The following is an 18,214-nucleotide window of genomic DNA, read 5'->3' on the forward strand; positions in this document are numbered from 1 at the left end:
CTCACTGACCAGCTATGTCAGGAAATTGTCTTCCATACAGTCCAGGAGCCTCCTAGATGGTTTTCTGTCTGCTGTGTTGTATTTCCAGTAGACATCTGGTGAGTTGAAGACTCCCACGAGAACAAGAGCTAGCAATCAGCTGCCTGCAGAATATTTCATCTGCCTTTTCCTCCTAGTTGGGTGGCCTGTAACAGCCTCCCACGATGATATCCACTTTGTTGGCCTTCCCCTTGATTCTTACCCATAAATGCTCAATCCTATCATCACCCTCGTCAAGATCCAGATAATCAAAACACTCCCTAACATACAGGGCTACTCCACCTCCTCTCTTTCGTTGTCTATCCCTTCTGACAAGCTTATAGCCATCCAATGCAGCGCTCCAGTTGTGGGAGTTATCCCGCCATGTTTCTGTGATGGCAACTACATCATAGTTTTTCTGCTGCACAATGGCTTCCAGCTCCTCCTGCTTGTTGCCCATGCTGCATGCATTTGTATAGATACACTTCAGCTGAGCTATTGATCTCACCACCTTTTTGCAGTGAGAAGCCCTGATTGCTTTGTGACCATTCTCAGGTGCTTCTGTGGTATCTAACATATCTACAGCCCTTCTGTGTCTCTTCTACTGCATGGCACTCCATATATTGATATATCAATATATGTCTGGCATATATATATTGATACATGTAATATTTAATCTCTGCATGGAGAAAACTACGAACAAACAAAAACAAAATAAAAACCACCAACAAAAAACAACCAAAAAAACCCAACTTTGGGCTGATGTCAGCTTGTCATGACAGGAAAACAGTAACAAGCTCCAAAACACATGTATTTGCACATGAGAGGAAAATGATCCTGAATATGAGAAGACCTGCAGTGCCAGCAAGTCAAAGAACACGTTTACTAAAATCATAGACTCATAGTAATGAAACAACATTAGAGACACTTTAACATAACAAAAAAAAAGATCACTACAGTTATACCTAATAACAAAAATGTCCTTTGCTTCAAATAATTTCTACCTCTTTGCCCTAGGTTAAGCTAGAATTTTACACTAATAACTTAAGACATAGTTCTTTCCACTGAGAGGACTCCACTGAGTCAGGTCCCCAACAGTCCGCAGCACTGCAGCAACACTTTAACCAGCACAAATAAAGGACAGCATAATGGAGAAATACGTGACCACATATGAAGGTATGGCAAGAAAGCTTCTCTCATCAGCACTGCCAGCTTCAAGTGCTTGTGAAACTGTAACCTAAGATTCTTTGACTGGCATTTCCAACGTATACCTTTATTAAATCCTCCCTGGCTTCAGGCTACTTCTGTTTATTATAGTCTTGAAAAACAATGTAGACATTTAATAATTCTCACAGCATAAGTTTTTACAGCCTTCTTCCTACAGGCAAAATGAATCTTTTTGTATAGTTGTCATAAAATATAGACTATGAAACAAAGAAAAAGAATTGAGATATGGCTTGTATGTCCTGGCAGGTTTTTTGTGGTTATTTTATAGAATCTGCTATAAGCTGTTTGCAAAAAGTGTCTAAGAATTGTCCAAGCTTGAGTGACCCAGTATATGCATACCCACAACACAGACATGCATATTAAGTTTCTAATACCACACATACTCTCATCTCCCATCTTGCTTAAAGGATATTCCCTAAATCACTGGCTATGCCTCTCCCATCTCATGATGCTGTCCATGACACATCTTCAGCTAAGAATCATTTGCAGTTATTCAAAGCATGCAAAAGACCTTTCTTTACCTTTCTGAAATAAACTTCCCACGTTATTAGCAAGAAAAAGACTTGATCCGCACAGGAAAGTCACTGGTCTCTCTTAACTTTGAACTACTTTGAAATACTCTGCTAGGGGAGAAGCTCTGAGCTCTTTTTCATTACCTAAGCCTTTAAGCCATGGGTAAAGACATGAGTAAAGTTTTCTACCCATGGGTAGGGTTTTCTGTGACAAGAGTCCTGTTCACCTTGTTCTTTTCTGACACTGGCTTGCTCAAAAACTTCCATGTTTAATAGAATATGGACACACATTCATGTCAATTAAAACAAAGAATAAAACACTGGACACTGTTGAAAAGGAAGAATATAGGTGAGAATTTTTCTGTAGTACTGAAGCAGTACTGATGGTTGGGAACTTTGCAAATGTATAGAATCTGATGGTATGGGAATTCCTGGATCTCACTTTGAAGGAACAATGATGATATGGCCCTGCTTAAGCAGGGGTATAGACAAGATGAGCTCCGGAGGTCCCTTCCAACCTCAACCATTCTGCGATTCTGTGATATCAGGTCAGCAGTGAACCTTACAATCGGAGTGGAAAAAAAATATCCAAATTTGCCTCTCATCCTAGTTGGTTCTGGAAACCTTCAAGCACAAACCTAAATTTACCATGACAGAAAAATAATTACAGTTGGCATACTGAAGGCTTCCAGAGTGTCACAGGATAAATGTCCATTAACAGACTGGACAGCAGATCTGTCACTCTAGAGAGGAAGCCTCCAGGAAGGGTACTTTACATATAAATTATATTAATATTAGTTTCTAGTGTTTCATACTACACAAGATCATTCAGACAAGTCCAACTCCTGCAAAACAGGTCCCCTGCACTGCTCAAAGCTCCACCTCTTCCTGGTTTTAAACTATTAAGCAGTCACACAGGGAGACCACTGAACCTGTCAGGCTTTCTTATTTCCTTGTGCCATCAATCTCAGAAAAGTTCATGGGTTTGCTCTCACTTGTTCTTGATGGTTAATATGAACCTGAGATCCAGTCTGGGAATCAATCAGTTCCCTAAACAGGCCAACCCAGATGGACCTTAATGGCCAGCCAACAAACATCCACCTAATGAGGCCAAGCTCCGCCTCTCCATCTGTCAGACTGAAATTTCTAAAGCACCAAATTTAACTAAATCAAACAACTATAAAACACATTGTCCAGGTTCTTCATACATATTCTGTGGTGACCATACTTCCTATAATACTTATCTACACGAAGGAAAATGGACCATTTTTCTTACTACTGAGGGGCTTGCATTGTCAAAGCTGAAGTCCCCTCTAAAAATAATACCATCTCCATTTCCGATATTATTACACTTTTTTGTCCTTGTTATCTCAAGGCTGGTATCTGTCCAGGAGCCTCAAAACAGGTTCTTAACCAAACAAAAGCATTTCCCGTGCAAACCTTTCTCTTCTGTTAATGCACAGGATGATGTACATATCACGAGGGGACCAACCTAACACACTACTAGGCATACGGTAGTATGTACCTTATTTACATTAGTTCAAGGCATCATGGGAATTGGAATGGATGTGTAGTTATTTCTAAGTCCATCAGGAAAAGGAAAAGCCTGAGATACATTTCAGCCCTGAGGCTGGGCAGGCAGAGAAGGGTCTGAAGATCACCCTTACCTTCCCTAGAAAATGTTTGCGGTACAGCTTGGCTGTAGGGTCACTCTCCAGTTTCACTTTACCACTCCAGGAAAATGGTACATCAGACAGAGTTGGACTCAAGCTGGAGAAGTTGTGGCTGGTCCCTTCAATCCAGTAGCCCCCAAACTGGGGTAAGATAATGAGAGGATATGGCCATCCTTTCTGTAATACCTATTCAGAAGGACACAGAACATTAAAGTTTAAAGGCGAATATGCAGAACCGAAAAAACAGGAGAGCAGTACTAACTCACCTCATGGATGCTGGGGTAAGGAATATATTCCTCTTCTGTCTGAAATCAGAAGAGACCATGAGTAAAAAGGCACATTATTTAAAGTGTTATGCTCTCATGAAGGCTTGGCTGTGCCCTCAGCTTCCACCCTGCCCTAGTCCATATTTAGAGTTTTACTTTAGGACTTCAGATTAGACTCCATTTTCCAGGTCTCAGCACTACAATATAGAACTTTGGGAACAATAAATTTAGGAGGCAGATTTCACTCACCTTCCTCATCGAAACTACACAGAATATAGGCATGCAAAATGAGGAGGTAGTCAAACTGTAGGCAAATTGGATGAGGTTAGGAGTAAGAGCCTCTCTCCTTCCACAGAGTGTGAGACAGCTGCAGACAGAGATGACAGTAGGGATGGTAGAAATAGTACTGTAATTACAGTGAGATCAAGGTTGTGTATACCTGTGGTATACAACTAAGCAGTGCTGAAAAATTACTGCAAGAAAAGGAGGAGTATCTGAGCCACTTCGCACCAGCTGGATGTCCCTTCCATCACCACAAAGAGCACTGACTATCTCTGTCAGAACTGAGCTGTATCGTTTCTCTCTGTGGCTTTTTTTTTTCCTAAGGTCTTTCAAAGATTGAATTCAAGGTCAACGTTGATCTTAACATTACTTTGCCTGAGCTGAGACTGAAAGAATGGAGAGGAAGAGTTGAGAATTCAAAGATGGGAATCTCTTCTTATTGACCAAATATTGAAACAGACCAGCTTTCTAGTAGCATCTGAGTCCTCAAGTAGATTACTGAAATAAGTGCAATGTGGTTTCATAAATATTATTGTAGCTCTTAAATTTAATAAAATTTAAGAAATTATTTAGTCAAAACCAAGATTATTAATAATATTAAATGCTTATTGGAACCACTTAAATTTGAAAAAGGGAAGTATTGATTCTGTTTCAGCTACAAAGTTTCACTCTCTTGTGCAGCAACTTAAAAAAAAAAAAAAAAGGACAAGCATGTATGTATTCTTGGGCTGTTTGCAGGCTCCCTCTTCACTCCAAGAGGAAATACATTGCAAGCCAGGTCAGTTATTATCTGCCATTCTCAGCAACTTAGGAGGCAACAACAACTTCGCCTGACCTTGAGAGGAGCTGGAAGGGAACATCTTTGTTCATCCAGACGACTCCCCTGGGAACAGAAAGTCACAGACAATGAATCCTATGCTTTAGCATGTCTGTTTCGCCCTCTGTGTTCTTCTCCATATCCCAAATATGCATATTTTGTCTGTCTGTAATATTCTTTTTTACGCAAATTTTGGATAAACAGAAGAAATAAAGCTAGAACTCGACCAGTTTGGCATTAAAACTGAAAAGCTCCCCCATCTTACATCTCTTAAAAAGCAGAAAGGTGGTAGAAATCAAAAGCAATCTCCCAAACTGATTTTCTTATTTAATTCCCTAATCTATTCTAGCTACTTTACTTCCTATCCCAAGCAATAAAAGAAGGAAGAGGTAAAGACAGAACACAAAAGAACAGTATTTCAGATCATTCATTCCTGTGCTACTCTTCCCTCTCCCTTAAAGATATTGTCAGGCAGAGTATTGAGAACCTCAGACTAGGGCTAAGAGAAGCAACAAACAGTTGTTTTGAGGATTAGGGTGAGGCAATAAGACTTTTAGGCAGCTTATCTGCCTTGCTTCCATCCACATAAGGGAACAAATCTGTCTCCTGGAGGTAAGACTGAAACACCATAAGTAAACCAGTATGGCTAAACTTCAGAGTAAGGGAGACTAGCAGTAGATGTATGAGGGCATTCTTCCTAAGTCTGAAGCTGAGTTCAAATACAAAAAATAACAACAAATTTTTGTTGGTTAAATATAGAAACGCAATAAAACAAGTGAGGAACAATGTGCAGATAACATAATAACAGCAAAAAATATATTTTCCTTAACTGTATTAGGAGAAAGAAGGTTGCCAAATGTTTACAGTGAGACACAGGATCAAATTATAAAAGCTGAGTGTAGAGAGAGTTACACCCCCCCCCCAAAAAAAAAAAAAAAAAGAAATTAATTTGTATATTCAACAAAGAAGCTTGAACAAATACCAGCTTAGAATTATTCTTCATAGGAAAACGTCAGAAAATCTGTTTTAAATTGAATGTCAGTAGGCAGCACTGACAAAATGAACGAATTACCAGGACGTGGTGGGTTGTGAAGTTAAGATGGAACAGAGGGGCTGACAAGTGCTCTTTACCTTTTGCAGAGGTAGTAGTAACCATCTTGCATTTGGGGAAGTCATAACGCTGAGAAAGTGGAGTGCATGTAGATGTTTTGTTGATGTGATCTGAAGTTTCGCTTGTCAGTCTAGTGTGTTTGGGCTTGTGAGGAAGGCTAGATTCTGAAATAGGGGTCTCAGGAACAGTTCTTTGGGACACAAAAGTCCTATGCTCTATCAAAATAGGACTGAGACAGGAGCGACAAGCAGGAACAAAGCAGCCCCAGCCTTCTGGAATATACTATGGAAACTACCAGAACAAACTTCCTATGCAAAGTGGGGTTTCTGCATACAGAAATGAAGGCTGGAAAACTGCAATTTAGTAAGATCTCTCTCCCCTTCCTTGGCATTTTTGGCAGATCTGATAACTGCAAAAAGTTTCCAGTTTCAAAGGAAGTCCTGGTAGGAGACTAGTGTCTCAGAGAGGCCTGAAGGAAAACTTCCTGGGCTGCTGCAAAGGAGCTGCTGTTTGCAGGTGAGCCTCTATAGAGGAATGTGCCAGCATGTTCTATGCCAGACTCTGCACTGTTAAAGCAGCTCCTGGTAGCCCAGGAACAGAAGACGTAAGCCTAAATCTACCGACCTCTCCTCCAGAGTGAAGCTTAAGATACTGGCAAAGATCTAATGCAGCCCTAGGCCGCGCAGTCCAAAGCTTTATTTTTAAAGAGTAAGCAGGACCACAGGGAACTTACAGCATAAGCTGTTGAAGTGTCAAAGCATAGGCAGAACGACTGGTTGATGATCACTGTCATTCCTCAAAAGGGAGAGGCATAACCTACAGCAGTCTCGGTTGAGACACCTTTCTGGTTTGGTCCAGTTTGGCTTGCAGCACTGCCTGTAAGGAAAAACTTTCCCTCACTGTTTCCCTGAGTAGCTTACTGGAGACAGCATAGGTCTGGGAATCTGATATTCCCAGAGTCTTGTACCAGGGAAACACCTAGCCTGAGCAGAATGAAAGAGCAGACAGAAAAGGAAAAAGCTGTCCAGACCCACAGTCAGGTCAAACATGGCATAACAATGCTACAATAACATGGTTTTTGTGGGGAAAGAGCAATGCAACTATATACTATTATACTATTCAAAACAGACAATTTACATATAAAAGGGCACACAGGAGAAGAAAAAAAAAAAAAAAACACACAAAAAACCCACACACATCATGAAGGCAATTGTGAGAAAATAAGACTGAAGGGTATGTTGAAAATGTATGAATGCAGCATCATAAAAGACAAAATCAGGTAAGTGAAGAAGGATTGCTTATGCAAGTACGCGAAGACCTAAAACATCAGGGTTTATTGAGTGAAATAAATTTGCTTGCTTTTCAACTGCTTGCACTGCAGAGTAATCTAGGAACAATGTATTCCTAAGTGTCCTTAATAAAGTATTTACTGTGACTTCACTACATCTGTACGCATAAAACACAGCCAGTAGCCCATTTACTTCAAGTAATGATTAAAAAGAAAAAAAAAAGCATACACACACAAAAAAACAAACTTCATTCCCAGATCTCAGGGACAGGTTTCAATTTAAAAAACAGAGCACAAATTTACCTGTTAATTCACCACACATAATTTGAAATGCCTACATTAATGTTCAGTCAAACAATTTAACTCCAATCTGATTGTTAAAGTACTCAAAAATGAATTCTATCCTGTTGCTTTGTTGTCGTCACTTTACAGGACAAATGTCCAAGTCTCCTGCTTTGCCTTTTATTCACTTGATTGCTAATGAAAATCTCATACTCAATTTTCAAGAATGATTCAACAAATCTAAAGGATAGCCAGAGTCAAATGGAAAGAAAGGGAAAGCAAAACCAAACAAACAAACAAATAGTAAAATCTAAAGAAAGACCACAACAAATAATAAAAATAAGTATCAGGGGAGTTTTTTTTCTTTTGGAAAACACCTCTCCTCCCTTTTTTCAAAACAATTCTGTCAAGCAGCAGGTACTAATTCTCCTAGTGTGAGTCAGGTGACAAATCAGGCTAAATTAAAAAAAATACACTATACGGTCTTAACAATGGGCAGCTAAGAAACCAATATGGATACAAATTTAGGCGGCCTGCATATGTTGGCAATTCTCATCAGCTCCTTCTGTTATATCTCTAACTAAAGAGGTCCACATCCATGAGAGACACTTTTCATTTGGTAAACTGAGACCTGAGAAACACTGAGAATCTTAAGCAACACAGTCTTCCAGTCAGGGACAACTTCTAGTGATTCTTCCTTACCCGGATGTCAAAAGGCCTGGAAAGGATTGTCACACTTTTTAACATGTGCTTGAACTGAACAAGAAATTCTGCAGGCTCAACCTTACTTTCTAGCACGGAGTTAAAAGAGCCAGACACACTTACAGACTTCGTTATTGTAAAGCACCAAGAATATATCCCAAACCTAGTTTGGGTGTCAGTACAGTGGTTTCAAGGTCTGTGTCTGTCTACACACGAATATATAGAAGATATACCTTCAGGCCCTCCTTCACCCACTTCCTCCTTTCTAGTCTGCCAAACAGTACTTCAGCCTCATAACCCTGCACTTTGCTCCTGCCTTCTACCTCTTCAACTTTATAGTCTCATCGAAGTCTTGAGTCTTCCTCATACCCATAATTTGATCACCCAAATTCCAGAAAATACGTTAACTGTTTCTTATAAGTTTAATTCTTGCATGTAATAAAAGGCAGGTGTTATGTGCCATGTTACACGTTATGTTAGGTCAAAGTCAACCACAGCATTTTAAAGGTGTACCACTCAGAGAAAATACTGGTAGTTGGAGTGCTCTGAGAACAGATCATCTGAAAAATTTTAAAGATTTTGTTGCTAGATCTATAACATATATAACATATATAACATATTGTTATATTACTATCTGTTTGGTAGGGCAGGGTTGGTTTTTTCTTCCCTTTAACTCTATTTTAGTTTTATAATGTAATATATACAAGTAAATGCATGCGTTTTCTTAAGAAAATTAAGCCAGAGACCTTTCTTGTGCAAGTTAAAGACAGGGCCTACAGTAGTTATTTATTAAACTGTTTGACTTTGCTAAATGCAGTTATGCTAATATCCCATTAATCACCTGTCATTAGCAGCTGCTACCCAGCAGAAACATAGTTTATTGAAGAAAATGCCAGAAATACCTTAATGCAACTTTGATTTTTCTCTCAGAATCACACTTTTGCAAAGAACAGACAGAATAGTAATAATTTGTGTCTATTCCTTCCATCATGCTAGTTGGAAAATGAACACAGGAAAACGCTTTCGAAACTCCATTCAAGAGTAGGTATACAAGCTTGGGCCTAGAAGAGCTAAATATTCTACAAGCCCAAATTAAAAGTTATTGGGAGTAAAGTGACAAGACAATCAGCAGCTGATTATTTGTTTGGCTATGAAAAATCAAAAGATCCTAAAGTCTGACAGAATAACTTCTCCTTACCTGCATTTTTTCAATCATCTCAAACAAGTCCACCGTCTGTGAAAAGGAAAAAGATAAGGAGAGAAAATAATTCAACATTTGAAGAAGCTAATGTTATCTTCTGTGGAAACCTAAATATTGAAGGAGCCAACAGCTCCTTCCATGTTTTGGCACAGAAACTACTTGCTTGCTGGAGACAAGACAGAATTGTTCTTCCTTGACTTATGTCATGGACAATACAACTAGCCAAGTTGTCTTCAGCTTGTGTTGCAAAAGCTTGACCTGGAACCTGATCAGACAGGAATCAGGAACTTATCTCTTTCAATGGGTCAGACTACTGACTTGATACAGTATAGCATAGGAAATGATTAAATGAACAGGTTTAGGATTCTCACAGAAGTGGGCAAATATAACACATGCATGAACACGAGCTTGCTTTCAGTGATTTGTTCTGCTCAGTGGTTCAAGGCACATTCCAACTCCAAGCCAGAGGAACATGGACTGCCTTTACCTTGTTGGGGACAGCAGAAGCAAGAGCACATGGAAAGCCTTGGGTGGGAGAGTCTATAACATCACTGAAGCAGCACACCCCCTCCTCAGACTTCCTGGAAAAAACAGAGGCAGAATTGAGAGGGAAAAAAAGAAAAAACACCACACCAAAGAAACCAAACCAAACCAAAACGAAAAACTACTAACTCTTTGAGAACTCAAGATGCCAGTGCTTGCCTGCAGTGCCTCCTTTGCCTTCAGCTGTCTTCTGCTTACTCTTCCTCTCCCCAGACCATTTCTTGCCTGTGAGGAGCTGTCATTCCCTGTGAGATTCCCTGAGCTGTCTTAACTTACCACTTGCCACCTGCAAACATCCTGGATATAACAGCAAAAATGTTCTGGCCCTGACTGCTGTCTCTGTTCACATGTGCTATTTTCCCCAAAATTGTCATGTAAGTGCCAAATGAACTTTTTTGCCAAGTTCCTCCTCTGTCATAGCCTTGCAGCAGGATAAAGACAGGTCTTACAGGAAGCTTTGAGATCAGATATCAAAACTGAGCCATATTAAAAGAGTGAAAAGTTCTTAAGTATTGCTGAAATCAGCACCAAAAGGACAGCCCCAGTTGCCACCGTCTGGCTATTATTCTCCAAGACAGGAACAAAGCAAAGATGGTGCCAGAACAGAACTGATAACACTCTGCAGGAGAGATGTAGGCACGATTCTGTGTTACCACTGCTGGTAAAGCCAGGGTGCATGTTAGATGGGCTTTTGTCTGCACATCTTCTATTGAAAATATGTTATTATTTTGGCTTCTGCTGGAGGAGCAGTGTATACAAATAGCAGCAGCACATATCTGATTTCATAGAAGAGAAAACAAAAAATAACACATTGTAGTTTAGAAGACATATATTGCATTGCCTATTGCGCTATGGACAGTCTCACTGCTACCTGCAGCTCTCCTACTGTTATTTAATAAACTTCCCACACCATTCACAGTTTTTACTAGCAGTTGCAACTGGGATTTAAGTCATGGTGAAGGTCACACAGGTGAGGCTGGGAACAAAGCCCATGTTTCCAATACAAGAGCCAAGACTTTGTAATGCAATCATAAATATATTTGTTATGTGATGACATAATGCAATCATGAATTGCTATCCTCTACCTGTTAGATGCATGACTCCTACTGCTTCCATTATAAGAGATCAGTATCTGTAAGTCATGCAGACTCTTGCTTTGAAACCAGTGGCTACATTCTCTGTTGTATAGAATATAACACATTTCTGATATCATGAAGCTACCCTCTGTTATAAGCTCCAAGAACCTATATGCTCACCAATTCACTGAAAATTCACAATTTATTTTAGTAACTCAATCGCATCATGTAAATTGTATATAGCCTGATCTACACAAAGTAACATAGTGCTTTCATCCAACAATTTCCTCCTAAAATTCAAATGAAAGAAATCTGTGTAATGCATCGAAAGATTAAATCAATAATGTATATGGGAGGGAAAGCATAGAAGTTTGTCTTGACATCCTCAAATAAATATTGGACTAGTTAGATGGCAAATGTATTTTAAATTAATATTACTATTTTACAAACACATGCTTTATTTATCATCTTATTCATTTACTTGAAGCATGTTTGCGACTAACAAAATTTATGTCCAAGGCAGTACCTGAAAGATTTTCATAGTTTCTTTTAGAAATCTGAAGTTTCTGTTCTGTGAGCCCTAAAAAGGTAAGAGTCTAATTTGATAAAATCTTGTTTTCAGAAACTAGCCATCTGTAGAAAAGTGTAATAGTAGAACTTTTGTGCAGCTGGATGCCCTGAGGCCTTGTTGCATGCAATCATGTTTTTCTTTGGCATGTCACTGTTTTGAATCCTGAATCGTTCCGTAGAGATTAAAATACACGTCTGCATCACGGAAATCTGGCAGATCCTGCATAAGGTCGGTGTGGCCAGTCCTCCCCCTGTTCTCTCACCATAAATTCATCTGTACACTTTGGATTGACCAGAGTACTTCGTGCAGCAACTGTTCCTTACCATTCAATCCTAGTACAGTTCTATTGTCAAAATCACTCCAGCAGATGTCAAAATCACCAGTCTTATCATACATTTGGAGATGTTCTCCATTCTGTAATTATCCCAGATTAGGAATGTGCTGAGGGACTCTAAAAATCCAGGAGAATTACTTAGATTCTATGTTATCTTTTATAAAATATCAAAAAAATTTGGGGCCATTGTAACTATTGCTTGAAAGTCCATTTGTGAGTTTTGAACTGGAATGAAAAGCACTAAGTGTCATTTATAGAAAAAGAACATACTTCTTTTCAAATTGGAACGTCAAACTTTGACCACGGAAAAGCAGAAGCTTTAATTTTAGGAAATGGCAACAAGGGGAAGCAGAGGGCCTAGAAAATGCTGAAGACTCAAGTAGTATTTTACTAGTGACAGTAACCAGTGCATTAATTTCAAGCTGGTAGCCAAACAGAAAGTAGGCACTGCTGATACACTGCTAGACACCACTCTCAATTCTGAAACAGTGTGAGAAGCACCTTTGCAGACCTCTAAGCCACTGTCTCCACACACACAACTCTGCTCACACCCTGTATTCCCATCTTGCAGCATCCTCTGCTCTTTCAGTCCTGGGATCTCTCTATGTGGCTCTCTCAAAATCATTCCATCTGCTATAGCTGAGCCAGTTAAACAACCAAGTCAATGCAAATACTTATTCTGAGAAAAATACAAATCGGCCTTAACAGATTTCATACATCCTTTCATACATATTTCATAAGTATTCCAGAGGTAAAGGGGATTTGTTGCACTCTGAAGCGACAGGTAACCCAAATCCTCAGGTAACTATTTTCCTGAAAGTTCACAGGGAAGCAGGTGTATATCTATCGTAAAAACCTTTGCTAATATGGAGGTCTTCCAGTAGGAGAAACAATACCATACAAATTGCAGCTAGTTATGGAACAACGGTCAGTATAATAACTGGCGTCCCAGCCTGATGAATGATTTCTGCAATAAGACATTGATATGTTTTTTTAAATCCCTCACTAGAAAGCACAGGCAATTCAGAAGAACTGAAGATAATACGAAACAAGAACAGATCTGAAATGCTCATAGGAAAATACTGAGCAACCACTTCCCTTGAGCAATGGCTTCTGCTCTTTCACTCCCATGTTACTCCCTTACAGGACACATTTGCTCTACCAAATACAATTTTTAGGTATTCAGTGAAGACAGCTGAAAACATGACACAAATTGCCTTACTCTACTACCACCTGCATGGCTTTGAATTTTACGCACACACAGACTCCTAAAATTCGAGAGAAGGAATTACCTAGGCAGAACTAGGAAAAGGAAGCAACTGCTACAGCTGAGACACCGTTTGCTCTCAGCCGGTCACAAACTTCTCTGCTTATAGACTCTGACTCGCAGTTTGGAACCTCACTTCCAGCTGCACTCCCCTTTCCGGCCGCTGGGGAGCTCCTGCCCCTCCCATGAGAGCCCCCGTTCGGACGTGTGAGTAATCCGTGCTCTCTGCTCAGGAGTTTGTCTCTACTCGCTCCGAAAAAAAAAAAAAGGCGGGCGGGGCATCGAAAAGGCCCAGACAACCAAGCTAGCTCTCAGCCCCTACCAGGTACTGCCCTTGCAGCACAGGAAAAAGGAGAATTCCCGAGGGAAATTAATCTCGCAGCGCAGCTGCAGTCCCACCTTCTGATAATTCCAAACTGGAGAGAGAAGTCATCCGCTCCCGGGGAGACAGGAAAAAAGCAAGCGAGAGTCACTCTTGTCCTCTCCCTTCGGCAAGGGGAGCACCCATCAGCTTCACTCGCCCGCCTCCCACCGACCAGAGCGGTGCCCAGGGAGGGAGGACGGGAGGGATCGCGACCGTGCCGCTCCGCTGGCAGCGGGGCCAGCCCCAAAGTCGCCCGAGGGCTGTGGCACGGCCGTCACCTTCCTCCTCTTCCGTTCCCTGCCCTTTCAGAAAGCCCGCGAGAGCTCTTCCTTCTGTCGCCACAACACGGCCGCAGCCGGGGGCGGGACCCGCTCCAGCGCTTCGCCCCAAATGCCGGTAGCCGATACCCTGCCCTGCCTCCGGGCTACCGGGGGAAAGGCAGGGAGCCCGGCGCCCGAGGCGAGGCGGGACCGCCCGGTACCAGTACATACCCTCCGCGGGCTCCATCGGGGAAGCCGTGCTTCCTGGAAAACATGCCGTGCGGTTTCGCCGAGTCAGCTCCCGGCTTCCCTCCTCGGGAGCCCCCTCTCCTCCTGCCTCGCCATGGAGAAGGGCACAGGCTCGCCCCCGCCCCTCCTCTTTCTCCCAAGCCGGGCTTCAAAGGAGAGACAGCAAAGGGCACCTCACAGCTGGGACCGAGCCTCAGGCACGCCGTGGCAGCGGCACGGGGAAAGACGGAGAGGAGGGGGAGAAGAAAAGATGGAGGAAGAGGAGACAACGAGGGATGGAGGAATTACTTCTGTCCCTCCTTCGCTGTGGAAGATCAGTTCCCCCAAGATTCCTCCTTTCTGAGTGATCTATGGGTGGTGCACAGCCTGCGGGAGCTCTCTGCTGAGACAGCCGAGCCGAGGAAACTGTACTCCGAATTGTAGTGATGGTAAGACAAGCAGTATTGGACAACAGAGGGGCCCTTATTCAACTCTCATGTACTGTAGAATCTCTCCCCAAGCTCTCAGCATCCAGTGGGGAAAGTGAGCATCATGGCAATCCTCCACAACTTTCCATTGCCTTCAAGGGAAGACTAAGAAGACACCAAACCCACTAGCTTTTGGTATTTGGAGCTGAGGTACATCAAGCACTACAGAGTCTTGCCTCTACATCCCCCTTATGAAATGGCTCACTGATCTAATATGTAAGCTATTCTCTAGGGAAGGTCAAATTTCGAGGGGTCAGAAACCCCTTAACCACATATATTTGCATTCACTCATCAATAGGTCATCATTCCTGATTAAAAACTGAGGATGAGAACACGATCTTCCTTTGCAAGAATATGCATATAATTATGTTTAAATGAGAGCACAGAGCTCTTCCAGACACATTTGTTTCTCTGATTCCTTCTTTTATTCCACAGGATGATGTAATGTTTCCTCTTTACATCAAGGCCTATAAAGGCAGCAGCTAAAATTTTATGCCAAGTGTCAGCCTCGCACTGGGTTTGTTCTAACTCATGAAAGGGACAGTAGGAAACAGAACAACAGGGAAAATTTGACAGAGGAGCCAGAGAGTTAGGAAAAGATGCAAAGGAAGCATGAAAGCATAATGCAGAGACACCAGACAGAAAATAAGAGATAGCTGATACAGATGAGCAAAAAGAAAAATAGAGAAAGCAAGCAGCTACATCAAAGTTTAAGGGATAAGAGTTCAGCAATTTCATCCTAATGCTTCCTGTAAATTCTACTCATGAAAGACCTGGCTAGAAATGATTACAGGGGCTTTGGTGGTCTGTGGGTAGGAAAAGAGGCTGTAAGGATTAAGGAATAAATCAAGGTAGGTGACAACTTTGAATGGTTGAAGAAAGGATCTACTTGCTGGTTTTAGGAACTTGGATAGAGGGCAGACGGTTCCATTTCCTGTTTTTTTTCCCCAGCAGATCTCATGTTGCAGTATGGACCAACTCATACAGTCCACCTGTTCACCCCAACACAAATGCCTCCCAGACCAGCTCAGGGCACTGACGACAGCAGCTGCTCTTTGCACAAGCAGTTCTTACTCATTCACCTGAATCTCTGAGCAGAGATGTGACTGAGCCAAGGCAAAGTGCCAAGTTTGCCACTTCTGCTGCTTCCAAAAGGAGGAGACATTATTTTCTGCTGCTAGAGGGGGCTGCCAGCAGTAACTACTGCCCTCCCACAACCCAGAGTCATTATCAGCAGCAATAGCAAGCCTGGCCATGGTGAAAGCAAAGTATACAGAGAGGCCCAGGTCTTTACGCCATTCTTCAGCAGCTTGTCATTACAGACAAGAGACAACTTTATTAACATACAGAACCACACTGGGCTCAGCTTTCATTTAACTGCCTCCAGCTTTACCTAACTTCCCGTGCAAATCCACTTGTGTATGAAGTCCTCAAGACCCACAAGCAAACCAGCAAAAAAATATTAAATATCCTAATTACTGTTGTAATTACCTTCCTTTAGCAATAGTCATGAATAAAACACTCCCATATGTAAGTAAATCACAGTCCCCCTTCCCCCTTACTGTTCCTCAACTTATAATCAAGCTAACAATTGTTACTATTTACACAGCTGATGCACAGTACCACCTAATATATTCCTTTAATCGTACTAAGTAGATTCAGTTCCTATTGATACTTGCATTCTTATATGACTAATTCTGTGTACTTATAGTCTCACATCCATATATGTGTCTATATTTGCATAGATCATTACGCATTTTATAGTTATTGTGTGTTTTAGGGAGTGGCACACAAGTTTCTGTTCTTTCAGATATCCTTGTTGGTACATTAACATATGTTACAGTGATTGGTGTCTATACCTTTTGCTATGTATTTTCCCAGTTTTTCTTATCAGATTTTTTTCATTCTTATAACTACATTAGCATTTTGTCTTGCTCACATAGGAAAAGTCTATATTAGCTGTAACATAGATACTGATCTCTGCAATTTTATTAATTATTGAGTCATTGTAAGAATGTCAGAAACTCCCCAGAAGCTGCACAGTGCCACGTAAACACAGCATCTTATTAGCAGTAAACTCTTCAGAGCAGAAACTGTATTTTTTTGTGTTCTACTACAATATCACACTTGGTCATCACAACTCATAGATGCACTCAGATAGAAACATACATGTTTTCATATCAGCTGTTTCCACAGATCTCTGTACACAGCTTCTAAATAAAGTACTGAGTGTGCACAGACAGCACCTCCCACTGCCCACTTGGACTCATCATGTTATGCCAAAGGTTGACAATTCTGAATCAGGGTGGGATTCCTTTGAGTCTGGACAGACCCTCTTTCATGCCCCCATGTCTTCAGTTTGTCACATTTCCAACACAGACATCTGCTCTACCTACCTCCTCTCTCTTTCCCCCTCCCCAACTGCTTCTCTACACAATGCAGTATTGCACAATGTCCTTTGAAAGGCATACAGCCACTTTCCCTGCTGAGGCTGAAACTGCTCCAAGGTCCATCCATTACACAACACCAAGCAAGCAGCAGAGAAGATCTGGATCAACCCTCCCCCAGCTGTCTTTGCTCCCATTCCTTCTAGATGCAAAACATACTTAATTGGCATTGCAGGCAAGATGAGAACAAAAGCAGCTAAACTGTTCATCCCTTACCTGAGCGAGGATCTCTCATCCCCAGCTGGGGAGCGGATAGAGACAGAGAACCCAGCTGCTTTCCTTTCCTTGCACCATCAATTATTCACATAGGTTGCAGTGTCCTCTTTCTCCCTCCCTCCCTTTCTCTTCTGCTGCCCCCAACTGCAGATGAATGGAGAGTGAGCAGGTCGGTGCTGTCACACTTGAAACTAGAGATCATTGTTGATTGAACAGCCAGCCTGTGGAGCAGCTGTGCTTTTAAGCAGAGAAGCTTGGTCCTCGGGGAAGGTGCCAGACCGGCAGCTCCATAGGTGGAGCACAGGCAGCTCTATACACCCACATCCTGCTTCTAATCCCAGACCTGCAGGGATGACCTTTAAAAAAAAAAAAAAAAAAAAAAAAAAAGAGGTTTGCTGTGGTTTGGTTTGGTTTGGTTTTTTTTCCCCACAAAAAAGCACATTTCCTTCTAGCTCTGTCAAGTATAACGACAGTTATTTGGTGACAGTGAACTAGGTCATGTGGATTCATGTGTATAGATCAGAGTAGGAAGGGAAAGTAGCAGACTGGAAAATCTGAAAAATGCTTAGTTAATATTGACTTAGTCCCATAGCAAAGGCACTGAAAGAGGATAATCTAAGGGGACAGGATGACATGGTACTTCCTGCAAATGGTTTTGGTAATCACGAGTCATGAAACTAACCTGTGGATTGGAATGATTGTTCGGTGGCAATTTTTGTGGATAACTAAAGAATTTTCTGTGTGGTGGAAGTCTTAGGCAATGGTAAAATGAGTTCTGGCAGACCTAGGTGAAGGTGTTGAAAGCATTTTGCCTTTGTAGAGGGCTACTACCTACAACTGGGTGAGTGCTTTTAATTCTTAGGCCAAATTAACCACTCCATTTTGCACTGGAGTAACTCAGCCTGACTCAGTCTAGTCCCATCAGTCTGCTGGGCGGATCTTCTATTACATCATCTTAAACATCACAGTAATTTCTTCTGTTAATTCTTCCCATGACCATAGCCATGGCAGAGGCACCATGGAGACAAAGAAAAAAAAAAA

At 41.5% G+C, this 18,214-nt stretch overlaps 1 protein-coding gene across 8 annotated transcripts in view; it reads right to left on the minus strand.

The window, feature by feature from the left end:
- Window positions 1-17,235, minus strand: part of LOC135984487 (rap1 GTPase-activating protein 1-like) — a 55,373-nt gene extending 38,138 nt beyond the window's left edge. For 5 of the 8 annotated variants that reach the window (XM_065626821.1, XM_065626828.1, XM_065626823.1 and 2 more), the window contains exons 1-6: window positions 14,026-14,092; window positions 9,867-9,960; window positions 9,377-9,412; window positions 4,814-4,861; window positions 3,697-3,735; window positions 3,425-3,616 (exon numbers count right to left, since the gene is read on the minus strand). In XM_065626821.1, the coding sequence (XP_065482893.1) occupies window positions 3,425-3,616; window positions 3,697-3,735; window positions 4,814-4,861; window positions 9,377-9,412; window positions 9,867-9,960; window positions 14,026-14,069 (453 nt within the window). In that variant the 5' untranslated portion in view covers window positions 14,070-14,092. Of the gene's footprint in view, window positions 1-3,424; window positions 3,617-3,696; window positions 3,736-4,813; window positions 4,862-9,376; window positions 9,413-9,866; window positions 9,961-13,569; window positions 13,795-14,025; window positions 14,093-17,173 lie in introns of those variants that run through there. The other 3 variants (XM_065626827.1, XM_065626826.1, XM_065626824.1) reach the window with 3 other exon arrangements.
- Between the last annotated feature and the right edge of the window lie 979 nt (window positions 17,236-18,214).

Source organism: Caloenas nicobarica, chromosome 1 (assembly GCF_036013445.1).
Source record: "Caloenas nicobarica isolate bCalNic1 chromosome 1, bCalNic1.hap1, whole genome shotgun sequence".
In the NCBI taxonomy this organism is placed as follows: Eukaryota; Metazoa; Chordata; class Aves; order Columbiformes; family Columbidae; genus Caloenas; species Caloenas nicobarica.